Raw genomic sequence first — 17,091 nt, 5'->3', positions numbered from 1 at the left:
TCTTGTATTACTATATTGTTATTTGTCCTAAGATCACATTTCACAGAGCATGTCTTTCTCTTTCACTTCTCTTAAGAGCTTTGGCTTTTGGTCCACAATTGCCACTCACCACCACACAATGCATTCTTAAAGCAATAAATCTCCATTTCTTGAGACTTGCAAAATAAAACCTCTAATTCAAAGACCTCTCCTTCACCAACTACCCTGAGCCTGGCAAGAGAATACTTATATATCAACAGTATTTTATGTACATTGCACATACAACAAAAAAGTTACACCAGATGAATTGAGAGAAGAAAGATCAATAACAAAGATTCTGAATGATGCTGTGCACTTATCACCTGTCATGGGGAGCTGCACTTGGCACACCTGGGAACACCTGGGCCATGGCGGGCATCTTACTGATACTGTCACCATAACATGAATGATACAAATTAAACATACACAGATCAGGAAAGAGGGTCATGATATTTCTTGCTACTGTACAAGGGAAAGACAAGTGCTCATCAACTGAGTGTAATTACTGAAATAAATGGATAAATCTGTAATTGGGTTGTTGGTGCTGAGTTAATAGGGAGCTTCAAAAGATTAAGTGTCTTTATGGATACAGATGATGAGTGGATTTAGGCATATGTGTATGGTTTTATAGACCTAATGACCATGCAGCTTCCCTTTACTTATTTCTATATGAGACAAAGTGGAAAATGTTAAAGCTATCAGGGTTATCAAGTGTTCTCATCATTCTAATAGTTTAACAAGGTTTCTCCATCAATAATTTTTAAAAAGCATTCATGAGAACTAACATGTGTGGCCTTTCACAATCAATGACAGATCAAAGTATCAAAGGCTCTTGTGATTGGTAATGAATGAAGTGGTCAAGAAAGGCTCGGTTAAATATAAATAATACACTGATTTGATGACAAAACAGCAAAAATAAAACAGAAAAGTGAACAATATGTGTACAGCTTTCCACATCTCATCACAGTCCTGTCACTTATATAAGGATGCTGGTGTTTCCTGTCATATCACTGCTGTGTCATCACTATCCATTCTGCCCCTAATGTAATAGAAATACTGTACATCTTCTACCATTACTAATAAGACTGTCACTACTACTATCCAATCTTTGCTACAAATATTTCTGTGATATAAAAAGAACCTTAAATTGACATTCTCACTTTCTCATTTTAGCACCAGTTTCTCTCTGCTCCACACACTGAAGTGAGGCAGAGCAGGATCTGACCCACCAACGTCTTCACTCAGCACACACCACCTCACACACCAAGCAAACCCCAAATATTCCAATTCCCTCACCACATAACCTAATTAGTGTGGCTTCATAAAAGTCAACCTACACATCAGAACCTCTCATCAAACACTTGCACTTAAACATCCATCCAAATATCAGATCCTAAATAAATGCACAGGAAGCATCTTTTGAGATAACTGTCTAAGTGTGAATCAAAAAATATTATCTGACTGCCAATTTCTCAATACCATGAACACAGTTTTCAAATTCATACACATCTAAGAGTAATTTTCAAGGGACTTTCCCTGGTAATAGCCCAGGAACTATACTTTAGTGTTTGTTTATCAATATCATGGTTTCAGCTTTTAAGTTTAATATCTAATGTATAGCTATTAAAAATCTTAAGTACTCATGAAAATCCAAGACATGAATGGACTACGAACAAAATTATGAGTAAAGACTTATACTACATAATTTAATAACCTTTTAATCTCTCCTTCCCCTGTCCTCTATTTCTCTCAACAACTTCTTTAGTATACATCATCTCCTCTCCTGCTGTGACATCTCCCCTGCCTCCCTCAGCTCTGTCATGCAGCCACAGGTATCACAGTGAAGCCCAAACACTGCCTCCCTGGTCATGGCACTCCTTCAGGCTCCTTCATAGAGGCTGGCCAGCAATTCCATAATCTTGTATCCCAGTGGAGGAATAAGGCAAGTCACTCAGTACCATAAAATAATGAAACAATACCCATGAACACCAAAGACACCTGGAACCATCAAACATATACAGATTAATTGTAATAATAGAACAAGCATGAACACACAAATGCACATGCACAAACACACACACACACACACACACACACACACACACACACACACACACACACACATGTATACATATATAAATCAATATACATAGACATACAAACAGGTACAGAAATAACTTTTGTATACACACACACACACACACACACACACACACACACACACACACACACACACAAAAGCATTAACCATCTCCCTGTTAACAAAAATAATACATATACACACAAACACACAAAAAACAGTACCACCATAAATAAGTGTCAACATTTCAACAACAAATATTTGTATACGGAAGAAAACAAGCAGAAGACAACCATCCTCTAGGTCTTCCCTCCAGACAGCAGCAGAAGCACCTCAGATGTTCCACCTGCCTCTTGGGGGGGTTAGCTGAGGAACAGTGGAACCTTAGACTCTGCCTCTCCCACCGTCCCATTTACTGATATGCCATTGCCTTCCTCATTGTCAATCTGTGAACACATGAAAAAGAATGTGAGAGGCAAATTTAGCACATTCTCTCTCTCTCTCTCTCTCTCTCTCTCTGTGTGAACGTAAGTCTTAACATGTTACCCGCGTCGTGGTACACCAGTGTACCAATGATTATATTTTTTCATGGAGAAGTGGTACACTGGTGGCACAAATGAGATTAAACAAAAGAATATATTTATAGATTTTTTTCCCATTTGTAAATAATGATTGGTTATTTCTCAGTGTTTCATACAGTAACAAAGGGTGTAGAGAAGTGGGAACAGAATCAAAGTCAAACACTAATTTGTATTTCAATATATTTTCAAAACAATATGTTGAGACTCAAAAACTCAATATAAAGTATGTTTTTTTCATAAGAATAGTAAGAAATTGTGGAAAAAAAAAATAAAAAAAATATAAGGTCCTATGCAGAACTTGAAATGTGAAATTGAAAAACATATATAATTATGAATTATATATATGAAAAAAAGTGAATTATGGCACTGAATTACTTTCAATAACATTCAAAGACAATTAATAAGAAAAATATAATTTTTCCATGTAAAACTGAAAATGCGACAAAAAAAAAAAAAAAACAAATAATGATAAATGCTACATCCATATGAAAAAATGCATTATGTCACTCAAATTTTTCCAATGATATCCAAAAGATAATTCATAAAAAAATACAATCTCCCGACGCTGAACGGGAAATGTGAATAAAAAACAAGACTAATGATACATATGAAAAAAAAAACACTATGCCACTGAAATCCTTTCAATAACATTCAAAGATATTGCAATATGTAGACTCAAAAAAACAATAATTTTTAGTACAGTAACATATATCCTGAAAATTTTTTTTTTTCCTTACAGGGAAAAGAAAGACATGTATTTTATGTATCATGCTTCTCTGCAAAGCATGTAATACATAGGTGTGGCTTATCCTCACACTCAGAGCAGAATGTGTTTACCCTTCTCACTTTATTTCTAGCTTCCTTGAAGCCTTCAGAAAGAAAGATCTTTTCATAGCAGCCACAACACCTTTTTCTTGTGTTTCTCTTAGGCCCATCTTTCTCAGTCAGTCTATGAGGATTTCTTTTTCTTGATATGACTCCAGGACTTTTTCCAGGTCTAATGTTATTAGGCTCTTCTCCAATGAGGGAATACAATAAAGACTCGAAATTGCAGCTGACTCATCTTAGCCCTAGGGAAGTACTGGCAATGGAGAACCCAAGCATTTACAACTGTTAATCCAGTGAGCAGTTCAAAGGCCAACTTTCTGTACCATTTTTTGCCTTTTCTTAGCAGACTGTAGTAGGATGTGTACTGGTCAAATACATCCACACCTTTCTTTGCCTTGTTGTATGCCATTACACTTTGTGGTTTGAAAACCTCTTCTCTACATCTGTTTACCTTGCCACTGGGAACTAGTTGATCACTGTGTTCAGAGACAGTTGAGATAGTCAGGACATTTCTTTTATCCCTCCATTTGAAAACTTTGACGCCATTGCTGTTCTCCCGTCCTTTCATTTCATTTTTTTTTTTTTTACTTTCAGTTACTTCCTTGGGAAGGTACTGTCTTGTGCTGCTTAGGGTTCCACAAAGGTAAGTTTTCTTTTTCAACAGGTATTCTGCTAGTGTCAATGAGCAATAGTAGTTATCAGCATAAAGAGTGGCGCCCATATCTAATAGTTCTTCACATAGTTCTACTGTTAGGCTTTCAGTGGAGTTTAGTCCCTGATGCTTTGTTTGACTGCCTGAATGAATCTTGAAATTCCATGTATACCCACTTGGAGTACACACCTTGTACAACTTGAAGCCATATTTATGTGCTTTCCCAGGAATATACTGCCTAACCTTACTTCTGCCTCTGAAGGGTACCATACTCTCATCAATCACAACCATGGGACCTGGCTTGTAAACAGCCTGGCAGCAGTCTCTAATGGCTGTGACCAAGGGTCTGACTTTGAATAATGGATCAAGTGGATCATCAACATCAGAATTATCCCTGAAATGTATACACCTAAGAAGGATTTCAAACTTCTCTCTTGTCATCACACTGCTAATATAAGAGCCAGCATACAACTTGCTTTTACTCCAATAGGAAGAAATCTCTGGCATACCAACAATTCCCATGTAAAGTATTATACCTAGGAATTTTTTTTATTTCATTCCTTGTTGTGGGTTTCCATGAAATGAGCCTTGACCTCCTTGTCAGTGGTGCTGCATTTATTTTTTGCTGGGCATATATATTTGTCTGACTGACTATTGTGTCCAGAAGATCATCGGTTATGAATAATGCATACATATCAATAGGCTCTGGTTTTCCTGTGACTGGGTTTACATGAGGCAAGATTACCAGTTCTTCTGTACCACTGAAGGCATAAGGACGCTGTTTGGAAGAAACAGGCCCCCATCCCTGTACAGGTGCAAGCCTACTGGTAGATGCAGATTCCTCATCATCTGTTTCTCCTAGTTCATCTGCTCCATTATTTTCTGTCTCTCCTGCTTCATCACTTTCTTCACTGCTACTCGAGTTGCTTACAATGGTGAGAGTAAAATCTTTATCAGAGGTGTCTTGGTCATCATGACTACCATAGAATAACGAAGGATCCATAGTCTGCAGACATAAAAATATCAGTAAATCAATCTAATGAAAACAACATAATTGCTTAGTACTTTCATAAATATCGTATGTGGTCCAATTTTTTTACTAGTCAACATATATTCTTATAATCATTTGCCCATTTACTTAAAATTAAGTAGTACACTAGTGGCACAAGACGCAACAGAAGACCAACATATTCCAATGTGGCAAATTGGGCCACTGGTGGTACAAAAGTTGAGTGGTGCACTGGTGGCTCAAGACACAATAGGGAAAGAAAATATTGTAGCACTGCGTGTTGGGCCACTGGTGAGACACAAATTTTATCAGTGCATACGAGTCATTGGGACGGAGCGAAGGTACCTACGCGATTTCTCTCTCATAGCTGCACTGTGACTGGCGGGAGAGTGGTCTGAAGGTTGCCGCAATTTTCGCAAGTGTTGGGTGTTGCCATATCGCGGGTAACGTGTTAATCATATTTTTTCAGCTCTCAAATTCATCATATTATTTTAGCCAATTATCTGGCCTCTCTCTCTCTCTCTCTCTCTCTCTCTCTCTCTCTCTCTCTCTCTCTCTCTCTCCTCCTAAATCTTCTCAAAAGTTTAACCGCATTTTGACAACAAAGTATCAAGATATCACAACTACACAGTACCACACAACATTCATTCTTTTCCTTGTTTTTCAACCTCTTAGCTAGAACATCCTGACAATGAAAAAATCTACTTCCACCTGATCCACCTCCCAGACAAGACATACCTGCAAGGAGCTGCCACAGGCAGGCAGTGGGCGGGACACTAGTGCTGTAGACTCGGGGATGATAGCGTCGTGCATGGCGTATGTCCAGGTCCACCACTTTGCCACTCCCTCAAATTGCTTCTTGTTGGACTCATACAGCTGTCCTATCTCAGGCTCCATACACACCTGTCAATGCATGTGTGTATATGAACTTGCTCCCTCTTCCTCCACTCTCCCTTTGTTCCCATTTCCTCACTCTCTTTTTCACTTTCCTTCTAATTTCCTTTGAGTTGCCCTTGGCCAGACCCTCTCTTATATGAAAAAAATAATAAATAGATAAATTAACTAAAAGGACATGAAAAAAATAAACATATGTGAATCAAAAGAAGTGAATGTGCAAGATGTATTTAGAAAACAAAACATCACAAGCATGACTCTGCACACACACACACACACACACACACACACACACACACACAATAAAATTACACACTAAAGTAGAAAAAAAAAAAAAATACAGAAATCACAATAAAACCACAAGAACAAATAAAAACATCATAACCAAAAGAGTAAGAAAACATTAAGAAAAGAATAACAAATGAAGAAAACCTGTTGAAATTTTCACAAACACACATAAAAAAAACACAATAGGGAAACAAAGTCCAACCTATGAAAAAAAATTAGTAAATTTACACCACCACAAACCGCCGTGGTACAGTGGAACCATGCGTGCTTTGGGATCCGAGGGGTCTCCAAGCGCACGGGTTCGAATCCTGTCCACGGTCTGAGTGCAGGTTGGGCTTCCTCACTCAGGGTAACGGTTTCCTAGCGGGTGGGCTTTGAGATAGGAGGTACCCTAAAAAGTATCCCCTTTAGCCCATAAATTCCCGTGAAAAGCCCACATGGTATAAATAAAAAAAAACACATCCCATCACCACCAACCCCACCACCACCACCAGCCTACCTTGGTGTATGGGTCAGTGAGGAGTGACTGGATGGAAATGAGGACTTTGGAGATGGTGAGAGCCAGTGACCAATTGTGCTGGATGGAGTCAATGCCAATGTCCCCATGACGTGACACATTGGGGTGGAAGATCTTGGTGATGAAGCACACGATGGGAGGACACAAGGGGTAGCTGATGGCAGAAGAGGAAGAAGTGAATAAAAGAAGAGACAAAGCATTATTAGATGATGAAGTACACTAATTAGGGGTGGAGTACCTTGTTAATGAAGTGAATTACAGGAGGACACAAGGAGTAGAAGGTAAAAGAGGAGGAGGATGGGAATCAAAATGGAGGCAAAATATTATTATATCAAGTACACTTTAAATTGAATTGCACTGATGGGATACCTTGTTAAAGAAGTGCATGATGAGAGGACACAAAGGGTACATGGTGAAGGAAGAGTAGGAAGGGAATGAAATGGACACAAAACATAAGAGGATAAAATACATTGAAGGAATTGAGATGCATTGATGGCAAGACACAGAGGGTAACTGGTAGAGGAGGAGAAGGGAATGAAGATAAGAGACAAAGAATTATCGGATGATCAAATACACTGAAATCATATAATTGTAATATGCAATAGAAATCATTCAAAATTTTACATGCTATGTATAGAGAGTTGATAGCATTCATGTGTACAAAATCCCACATATATTGCCTGCACTAATGTAGCAAATATTTGACATAACAAAAGCTTAAAGTCTACCAAATAAACCTCAAATTTAGCAGTCTCTTGATCATAATAAGAAATAAATATAATAATTGCCCAAACCCTTTTAAACTGTCATTGCAGAAAGGAAGTTAATTGTCACTAAATGCAACCAGAATAACAAGTCTGAACGCCAATTACCAAACAACTCCACTTCTATAACTTAGTCCACCATAAGACCTCAATATAAGCCATCAGACAGAGACCATTTTCAGATAACTAGCCTTCCCCTAAATAATCAATTACACAGAATCCTTTCTATAGTTCTCTGTATCAATAAAAACCCAGCACTGGCTCCTCCCATACTATTTAGTGATCCACAGGAAGGCAAACATTTACTTTCCTCATCCCCTCACTTACTTGAGATACTACTATCTGTACTCACCTGTGTGGTATCTGAATGTAGAGGAAGAAGGTGCCCCCCTCATAAGGAGAGCCAGCTGGACCCCTGATGGAAGCCTGCCAATGCACCGACAACTCATCCAAGGGACATGCCTGAATGCCCTCAGGTGGGTCTGATCTCAGCGCTGCAAGAATGACAGAAGCTAGACAGTATACATGTGGTGTGATATTAGTGAGGTTATTTAGAGTGTGAAATGTGAAATGGTTAAAATGTCACATTAGAGAGAGAAAAAGTGTGAGATGAATAGTGATATAGGCTATGAAGGTAAATGAGGCAAAAGGGCATAAAGGCAGTCTGTGATGGAGGGAAAGTACTACACTAAAATAGCAAGTACAAGGTGTTAATCAAGAGAAAAATCACTTTATGAATGGAGGAAAAGACAGATCCATCTTTTCTGCTCCATTTACAAATTTCAAGAGACAAACTCATACTACCATTCAGACACACTATACTCTTTCCTTTCCTAGTAAAAAAAAACACCATATATTTGACTGTAATACACATCATCACTGCCAGAGAAATGCAACTAGGGTGACAGTGAAAAGTATGACTCTGAGGGCTTCAAGGGGTGACAGGAGAGGAGCAGCAGCCATGACAGACAAGGGGACTCACATCTTAGTTCGTTGCGCAGGCGATTCTTCCTCCACGAGTTTTCATTGTTGAGTGGCTGAGTGAGCAGAGACATCTTGTGGAGGCACATGAAACATGGGGCACTCTCAGTCCTGCAGCACAAGATAGATGATGTTGTGTGAGTGAATCTTGGGCATGTCTGGGGTGTCATGGTTGTGAGTTTAGGGTACAGAATAGAAGAGGACATACTTACCACCACCTTCTTCTCAGATATGGATGACGAGGAAAAAGCATTCATCCTTTCCTCCTCTTCCTCCATCTCCCTCTCCTCATCTAATGTTATGTCCCCTCCCCTCTCCCACACCACACCTGTTCTACTGAGCATGCTATGAATTATATGTTAAGTTATTGCTATTTTTCTTTTATCAAGTGACTTATATTAACTTTTCAATAATCAACAGTAAACTTATTCATTGTTTGTTATTGTATCTTTGCACTCTCTCGTCATGCAACCCTGCCTTTTATTACAATTCGTCACCTGATGACACAGTGCAATCTTTCCATTAATCTAACATCACCTTCAAAATAAAACACATAATACATAATTAAATCAACTAAATTCACACCAAACAACGTGAAGTATTTTTGACTTGTATGACAGATAAACTGCAATATTTGGCAACCTGACAGTAAAGTCACACAAACAAAACACACACACACACACACACACACACACACACACACACACACACACACACACACACACACACACACTGGCGCTGGCTTCACAAGCCAGATGACTGGGGTTCGATTCCCCGGCCGGGTGGAGATATTTGGGTGTGTCTCCTTTCACGTGTAGCCCCTGTTCACCTAGCAGTGAGTAGGTACGGGATGTAAATCAAGGAGTTGTGACCTTGTTGTCCCAGTGTGTGGTGTGTGCCTGGTCTCAGACCTATCCCAAGATCGGAAATAATGAGCTCTGAGCTCGTTCCGTAGGGTAACGTCTGGCTGTCTCGTCAGAGACTGCAGCAGATCAAACAGTGAATTACACACACACACACACACACACACACACACACACACACAGTGTACATGTGGTGTGAATTACACACACCGCGTAGTGTAGTGGTTAGCACGCTCAACTCACAATCAAGAGGGCCTGGTTCGAGTCCCAGTAAGCGGCGAGGCAAATGGCCAAGCCCCTTAATGTGTGGCCCCTGTTCACCTAGCAGTAAATAGGTATGGGATGTAACTTGAGGGGTTGTGGCCTTGCTTTCCCGGTGTGTGTTGTGTGTTGATGTGGTCTCTGTCCTACCCAAAGATCAGTCTATGAGCTCTGAGCTCGCTCCGTAATGGGGAAGATTGGCTGGGTGACCAGCAGGCGACAGAGGTGAATTACACACACATACACACACACACACACACACACACACACACACACACACACACACACACACACACACACACACACACACACACACACACACTCGGGTTCAAGTTTTGGGAAGCGGCGAGGCAAATGGGCAAGCCTCTTAATGTGTAGCCCCTGTTCACCTAGCAGTAAATAGGTACGGGATGTAACTCAACAGGTTGTGGCCTCGCTTTCCCGGTGTGTGGAGTGTGTTGTGGTCTCAGTCCTTTCCAAAGATTGGTCTATGAGTTCTGAGCTCACTCCATAATGGGGAAGACTGACTGGGTGACAAGCAGATGACCCTGGTGGTCACACACACACACACACACACACACACACACACACACACACACACACACACACACACACACACACACACACACACACAAAACAAACATTCCAATACAATATTTCAGCCACACTTAAACATCTGTTCCCTTTCTTCACCAGCAGTGCAGCAGACAGGCAGCACTCACAGTTTGGTATAGATGCTCTGCCAGGGCACATTGGAGTACAAGCTGGAGAAGAGTGGCCAACGGCGGCGGGTGTAATGCTGCCACTGCTCCTCAGACACATAGCGCTGCACCAGCTGACTCCACCGCCGGCACACTTGACCCACCGCCCACAGCGTCATGTCGTCCAGGAAGTTGAATACCAACATCCACACTAAGGGAGTAGAAGTGGATGATGTTTTTATTTTCTTCTATTGATTTTTCTACTTTTTTATTTATTTATTTATTTATTTTATTTATCTATTTTTTTGTAGGAGCAGTACAGTCCAAGGGAAATATAAATTAGGTAAAAAAAAATTACCACTGAGCTGCTAGTCCCTATGTAAAAAGGTTTGTGTTTGTCTTATTCTTTAACATTGTATCCATGTTTATCTGCATCTATTTGTGTATTTGTTCTGTTTATTTTATAGTTTCATTTCTTTCTTGCACACACACACACACACACACACACACACACACACACACACACACACACACACACACACACACACACACACACACACCGGTAGCTCAGTGGTTAGAGCGCTGGCTTCACTAGCCAGAGGACCGGGGTTCGATTCCCCGGCCGGGTGGAGATATTTGGGTGTGTCTCCTTTCACGTGTAGCCCCTGTTCACCTAGCAGTGAGTAGGTACGGGATGTAAATCAAGGAGTTGTGACCTTGTTGTCCCGGTATGTGGTGTGTGCATGGTCTCAGGCCTATCCGAAGATCAGAAATAATGAGCTCTGAGCTCGTTCTGTAGGGTAACGTCTGGCTGTCTCATCAGAGACTGCAGCAGATCAAACAGTGAAACACACACATACACATACATATTCACAGCAAATTAAGATATACATGACAAAGTAACTTAGAAAAAAAAATGACATTAAGAGCTCTACTCAATCTGGTAAAAACACAATCAAATAAGAACAATTGGGTAAAAAACAGAAACACACACACATACACACTCACAAAACATACAACACACACAAGGAAACAAATAAAAAACTATCACCATATCTATCATCTTAACATTAGTAAGAGCTCCAGCCACCACCACCTCACCATAAACAGACACACAGCCTCACCTTCAGGAGGCATGCGGTGGATCAGCGTGGGGTCGAGGTTCTCAATGGGCCGAGGACTTGTGAGACGGGTGATCTGTTCCTGTAGTGCAGGCTGAACCAAGGCTCGGCCCTCAACACTCCTCACCGTTGCCACCCTAGCCTTCGCCACCCTGACACTGCCCCCTGCCGCCCCTTCCCTCCCAGCACCCCCTCGCCTGCAGCCATCCCGTCCCCCTATCAATAACCCATTCCCAGGTGACCCTGCACCACCAGACACACCACCACACACCCTAAGAAGATTCAGACCTCCACCAGCACCCCCAGAGATGTCTATTGCTACCCCAGACACCCCTTCCCCACTACTTCCCCCGCCAAGGCCTCCATCCACCCCTGCCTCCACTGCAACTTCCATGTACTCAAATTCATCGTGGTCCATTGCGGATGCTTCCTCCTGAAAGGCCTTGGGGTCCATGCCATGCTGAGGGAAGGCCTGGGGGGCTGCCTCAGGGGGAAGCTGCTCCTGTGTCTGGTAATAGTCACTTGGTTCTCTTGGTTCCTCGTTGCCCGAATCACCATCATCTGTTTTCTGCGGGTGTTGGGAAGGAGTGACTTGTTTGTCTTGGTGAAGGAAAGGAAAGACAATGAATGTACAAGAAGAGAATTATCAGTGATACAAAACACACTGACACACACTCACAAACTCACACACATGACAAATAAGTGAAAAGCATGATTAGAGAAAGTTTTGTGTAAGAAATTATACTTCAGGTTTAGAAAAGAAATAAAATAGCATGATATAAAAAAAAAAACAGGACATTACAAGCTTGACTTGATCCTGTAAAAATGTAAATCCTGGATAGATTCCCATACACACACACACACAAACACACACACACACCGCGTAGTGTAGTGGTTAGCACATTCGACTCACAATCAAGAGGGCCGGGTTCGACTCCTGGAAAGCGGCGAGGAAAATAGGCAAGTCTCTCCCCTGTTCACCTAGCAGTAAATAGGTACGGGACGTAACTCGAGGGGTTGTGGCCTCGCTTTCCCAGTGTGTGGAGCGTGTTGTGGTCTCAGTCCTACCCAAAGATCGGTCTATGAGCTCTGAGCTCGCTCCATAATAGGGAACACTGGCTGGGTGACCAGCAGGCGACCGAGGTGAATTACACGTGCACACACATAATTCACACACACACACACACACACACACACACACACACACACACACACACACACACACACACACATGGAAAAAAAGAAAAGAGGAAATAGAAAATCATAATATGAATCAGTGAAAAATTAACAGATCCAAGAACCCAGTCACTGAAAACACACACACACTCACTTACCTCATGGTAGGGGCGCACACTGGCCTGCTTAGAGGGATCATCAGGATACAGGAAGACATGGCAGGTGGCACAAAGCGGCTGGCAGAAGTTTGGGCCATAGTAACCATTGCACTGGAAACATGCCTTGTGCTGCAGTGGGGAGGAAAGGATGCCAGTGAGGTAGAATGTATGGTGACTCAAACTTACTGACAGAATCCTCCTAACATTGTAAATTTCTTTTATTTTTTAAAGCGAGAGGGGAAAACTGGTAAAGGCTAACAAAAACAATCAAACAAAGTGGCCCACTGAGATGCCAGTCCTCGAGGTGTCAAAAGAGTTAGCTAAAAGAATGGGATCAATATCTTCAAACCTACTTCTTAAATGTGCTCAGATAATATAATGGAATACGGAAGAAACAGAAGTAAAGATGCCAATAAACCCAAGTATTATTCTTAACTCTTGGACTGTTAAGCAGGAGTAAATGTGTCAGTACCATTATTCCTAACACTTAAATTGTGACACATGTAAAGGTGTCAATCAACTTAACCATTATTCTACCACATATATATATAAATACACGGACAATTTACAGTTTCACCCAACCAACGATTTTCTGATGTGGCTTATGTGTTTCTGGTGAGATATGTAGTGAATTGATTGATGTTCTACATCACTTCCGTCGCAAATGCTTAGTTTTCAAGTTATGACTTTTTCAACTTATGCCTACCTCTCATCCCCAACGATCTTGGGGGACCTGTGGGAAATCGAGGTTTTTGGGTGGGGGAGCATTAAAACGAGTAACACGCGTTGCAAAACAGGTCCAAAATCAACAAACTCACACCAAAAATCTGTAAAAATACATAAATTACACCTTTGATGGCGGGAGAGGCAGCGGCGCTGGCAGCTGACATGAGCCTTGCTGTGTTATTGTTAAGCAGCATTGCCAACGATTCGCTACATTTCTGGCTCTATCCGCTACATTTAGCAAAGCCCCCCCACCACCCCCACTGCAGGTACTGTATAAATGTGTGTTTAGCACGGTGTTGTGAGTGTTATCAGTCTAAATGCATGTTTAGCACGGTGTTGTGTGTGTTATCAGTATAAATGTGTGTTTAGCAGTGTTGTGTGTGTTATCAGTATAAATGCGTGTTTAGCCCAGTGTTGTGTGTGTTATCAGTATAAATGTGTTTAGCACAGTGTCTATGTTATCAGTATAAAATACATGTTTACCTATTATAACCTAAAACAAAATCATAACCAGATTTTCCCTAAATTAAACCAAAAACCACAATAATCGCATTCTTCCCAAAACCCCCTATTCCCCACAGTCCCCCAAGCTTGTTGGGGGAGAGAAGGGGGAAGGGGAGAAAAAAGGGGGGGAGCAGTGGTTCTGTAGTTTTATCATTACACTGCCTTCTTTTCTTTGTCTTAACTATTTTGGTCCAACGGCCACAATACCAAGAATGCCTGTCTTCCCTATAAGTACAGGGAACTTTACAGGATGGACACTGTACTTGTAAAGGAAGGACACCGTGACTTCTTAAAAAGTGGACTGCAGCTTTGTCGTCCAGATAGAACTCCTTGATAAACTTCCAGTAGTTGTAGGAACATCCACCACACAACGTAGCCATTCTGATACTGACTGGTAATGGGAAAGCCTAAACGAAGCAAATTATTACTGTACCGAAATTTTGAAACATGTATGAAGCTCTAAGCGAGTAGATGTTAATTTATTTAATTCCCGATGTCCCAAACTTCAACTCCAAGACTTAACTACTGAATAATTTTCACAGAAATTATCCTAATCTAACATAATAAATAACCTGCTTAGCCGGGGGGATACGCCGCCCGGACCCCCTAACCTATTATCAGTAACGGGCATAACAGTAACAATAATAATAATAACCGGAAGTTACTGATGCATTATTATATACTTTAATATATATATATATATATATATATATATATATATATATATATATATATATATATATATATATATATATATATATATATATATATATATATATATATATATATATATATATATATATATATATATATATATATATATATATATATATATATATATATATATATATATATATATATATATATATATATATATATATATATATATATATATATATATATATATATATATATATATATATATGATATATACATCATCATATATATATTACATATGATATGCAGTGTTATGCCCGTTACTGATAATAGGGGATGGGGGATTTCGCTAAATGTAGCGGATAGAGCCAGAAATGTAGCGAATCGTTGGCAATGCTGCTCAACAATAACACAGCAAAGCTCGCGTCAGCCGCCACCGCCGCCGCCTCTCCCACCGTCAAAGGTGTAATTTATGTATTTTTACAGATTTTTGGTGTGAGTTTGTTGATTTTGGACCTGTTTTGCAATGCGCGTTACTCGTTTTAATGCTCCCCCACCCAAAAACCCCGATTTCCCACAGGTCCCCCAAGATCGTTGGGGATGAGAGGTAGGCATAAGTTGAAAAAGTCATAACTTGAAAACTAAGCATTTGCGACGGAAGTGATGTAGAACATCAATCAATTCACTACATATCTCACCAGAAACACATAAGCCACATCAGAAAATCGTTGGTTGGGTGAAACTGCAAATTGACCAAATACACTTTAGGGGAATTATTGCAGTTTCAACCAATACACCACACATAACTATACACATTTTCATGGTCTAGATCACACTTCTACGAGCATTTTTAACCCCATTTTACCCTATCAGAAAATGGGGTTAGGTTTAGATTATGTTAAAACCCGCTTTACAAGGAGGTCCCCAAGCTTGTTAGACATAAGGAAAAAGAAATATAAGATAGGGTATATTGGTTAAAACTACAAATTTACCACTTTAGGATAATGCTAAACTCCTGTTATTTTGTTTTCTCATTAAATAATAACATATACTTGACTCTCAGGGTGAAAAGGGTCAAGATTCCATTCAAGGTTGATATTCTCTTTTACGTTCTAGCTTTCCCTTCCCTGAGACTAAAAAAGCCTTCCCACCACGACCCAAATTTAATAAAGAAACGAAAAGTAGATGAAAACACATGACGCAGCAGCTTTAGTGAATTACAACACCTATGACACCTGCGATTAACTGAACCAATGGCACTGTACCAATGAGATGCAATAACACCAACCAACACTGACACAGAAAGAGTGAGAATATGGACGAGACACACAAAGAAGAAGAAGAAGAAGAAGAAGAAGAAGAAGAAGAAGAAGAAGAAGAAGAAGAGGAAGAAGAAGAAGAACCACACGCACTAATAATACACCCTGGCTAACACTGAACAAATACACCTCTCATAGACAACACAGGCACGCACGCACAACACCCCCACCACAATGGTAACCTCCCCATAGCTCCACATTACCGCCTTAACACGCCTCCACACCCACGCCCACGCCTCCCCCATTATCTTACCGAATGGGTGAACTCCTCAGTAAACTCCGTCATCAGGAACAGTGGTCGGGAAGTGCCTCAGAATCCCATGCACGTAATTATTATCAAGACAGCGTCCAGCGATAAGTAACTGTGACTGTTGCCACCACCGCCTCTCATGCAAACCCCTTGTCCAATACCACAAATACCACCTTTACTTCAACAACGCACTGTTTCACTGGGTTTCATTGAAGGTTTTTAATGTTTTAATTTCCCATTGGTCTTTGTTTTGCACTAGAAATATTTGACTATACTGTGGGTTGCGGGCGATATGATGTTATATTTTCTGTCCTCATAACTGTATGCGTCTTACCTATTATTTTTTTTTCCTGAATTGTTTCGATGGAATATAGCATTAGAAAATATTTGCTATTTATTTTGCACTAGAAATATCTAAGTTATGCTATGCGATACAAGCACAATTAATTTTTTAGGTCAAGGTCAATCTGGTAACATTGCCATAGGACCATAACAACAACATCATCATCATCATCATCAATTCCAAAGCCCCATTTCACGTGTTCTATATATTTAAATCATTATATATATGTTAAATGATAAAATATGAATATAAAAACACTAATGGGATATCCTGTTCATCTTTGTGCCATACAAAACCTAATCTTCAACACGAGCTAAAATTAACAATGATCGAAGTACGTGTGGCAAGGCAAATATAGTCTATTATACGTTTGAAATTTCAAGGAATTTATGCTTGAGAT

The 17,091-nt window shown here is 40.2% G+C and overlaps 2 protein-coding genes across 2 annotated transcripts; both read right to left on the bottom strand.

Moving 5' to 3' along the window:
- Window positions 1-16,565, bottom strand: LOC123509376. The gene is made up of 9 exons (XM_045263644.1): window positions 16,352-16,565; window positions 12,893-13,021; window positions 11,562-12,126; window positions 10,459-10,648; window positions 8,614-8,723; window positions 7,984-8,125; window positions 6,850-7,021; window positions 5,907-6,071; window positions 1-2,544 (listed from the first exon to the last, which is right to left on the bottom strand). Exons 1-9 carry the CDS (start codon window positions 16,382-16,384, stop codon window positions 2,461-2,463), a joined length of 1,590 nt encoding a protein of 529 aa, XP_045119579.1. The 5' UTR covers window positions 16,385-16,565; the 3' UTR covers window positions 1-2,460.
- LOC123509377 (piggyBac transposable element-derived protein 4-like) lies at window positions 2,564-5,900 on the bottom strand. The gene has a single exon (XM_045263645.1). The coding sequence runs from the start codon at window positions 4,679-4,681 to the stop codon at window positions 3,686-3,688; it is 996 nt and encodes a 331-aa protein (XP_045119580.1). The 5' UTR covers window positions 4,682-5,900; the 3' UTR covers window positions 2,564-3,685.
- Window positions 16,566-17,091: the final 526 nt, after the last annotated feature.

Source organism: Portunus trituberculatus, chromosome 27 (assembly GCF_017591435.1).
Source record: "Portunus trituberculatus isolate SZX2019 chromosome 27, ASM1759143v1, whole genome shotgun sequence".
Classification (NCBI taxonomy): domain Eukaryota; kingdom Metazoa; phylum Arthropoda; class Malacostraca; order Decapoda; family Portunidae; genus Portunus; species Portunus trituberculatus.
This window is presented reverse-complemented; position numbering and strand designations above follow the sequence as displayed.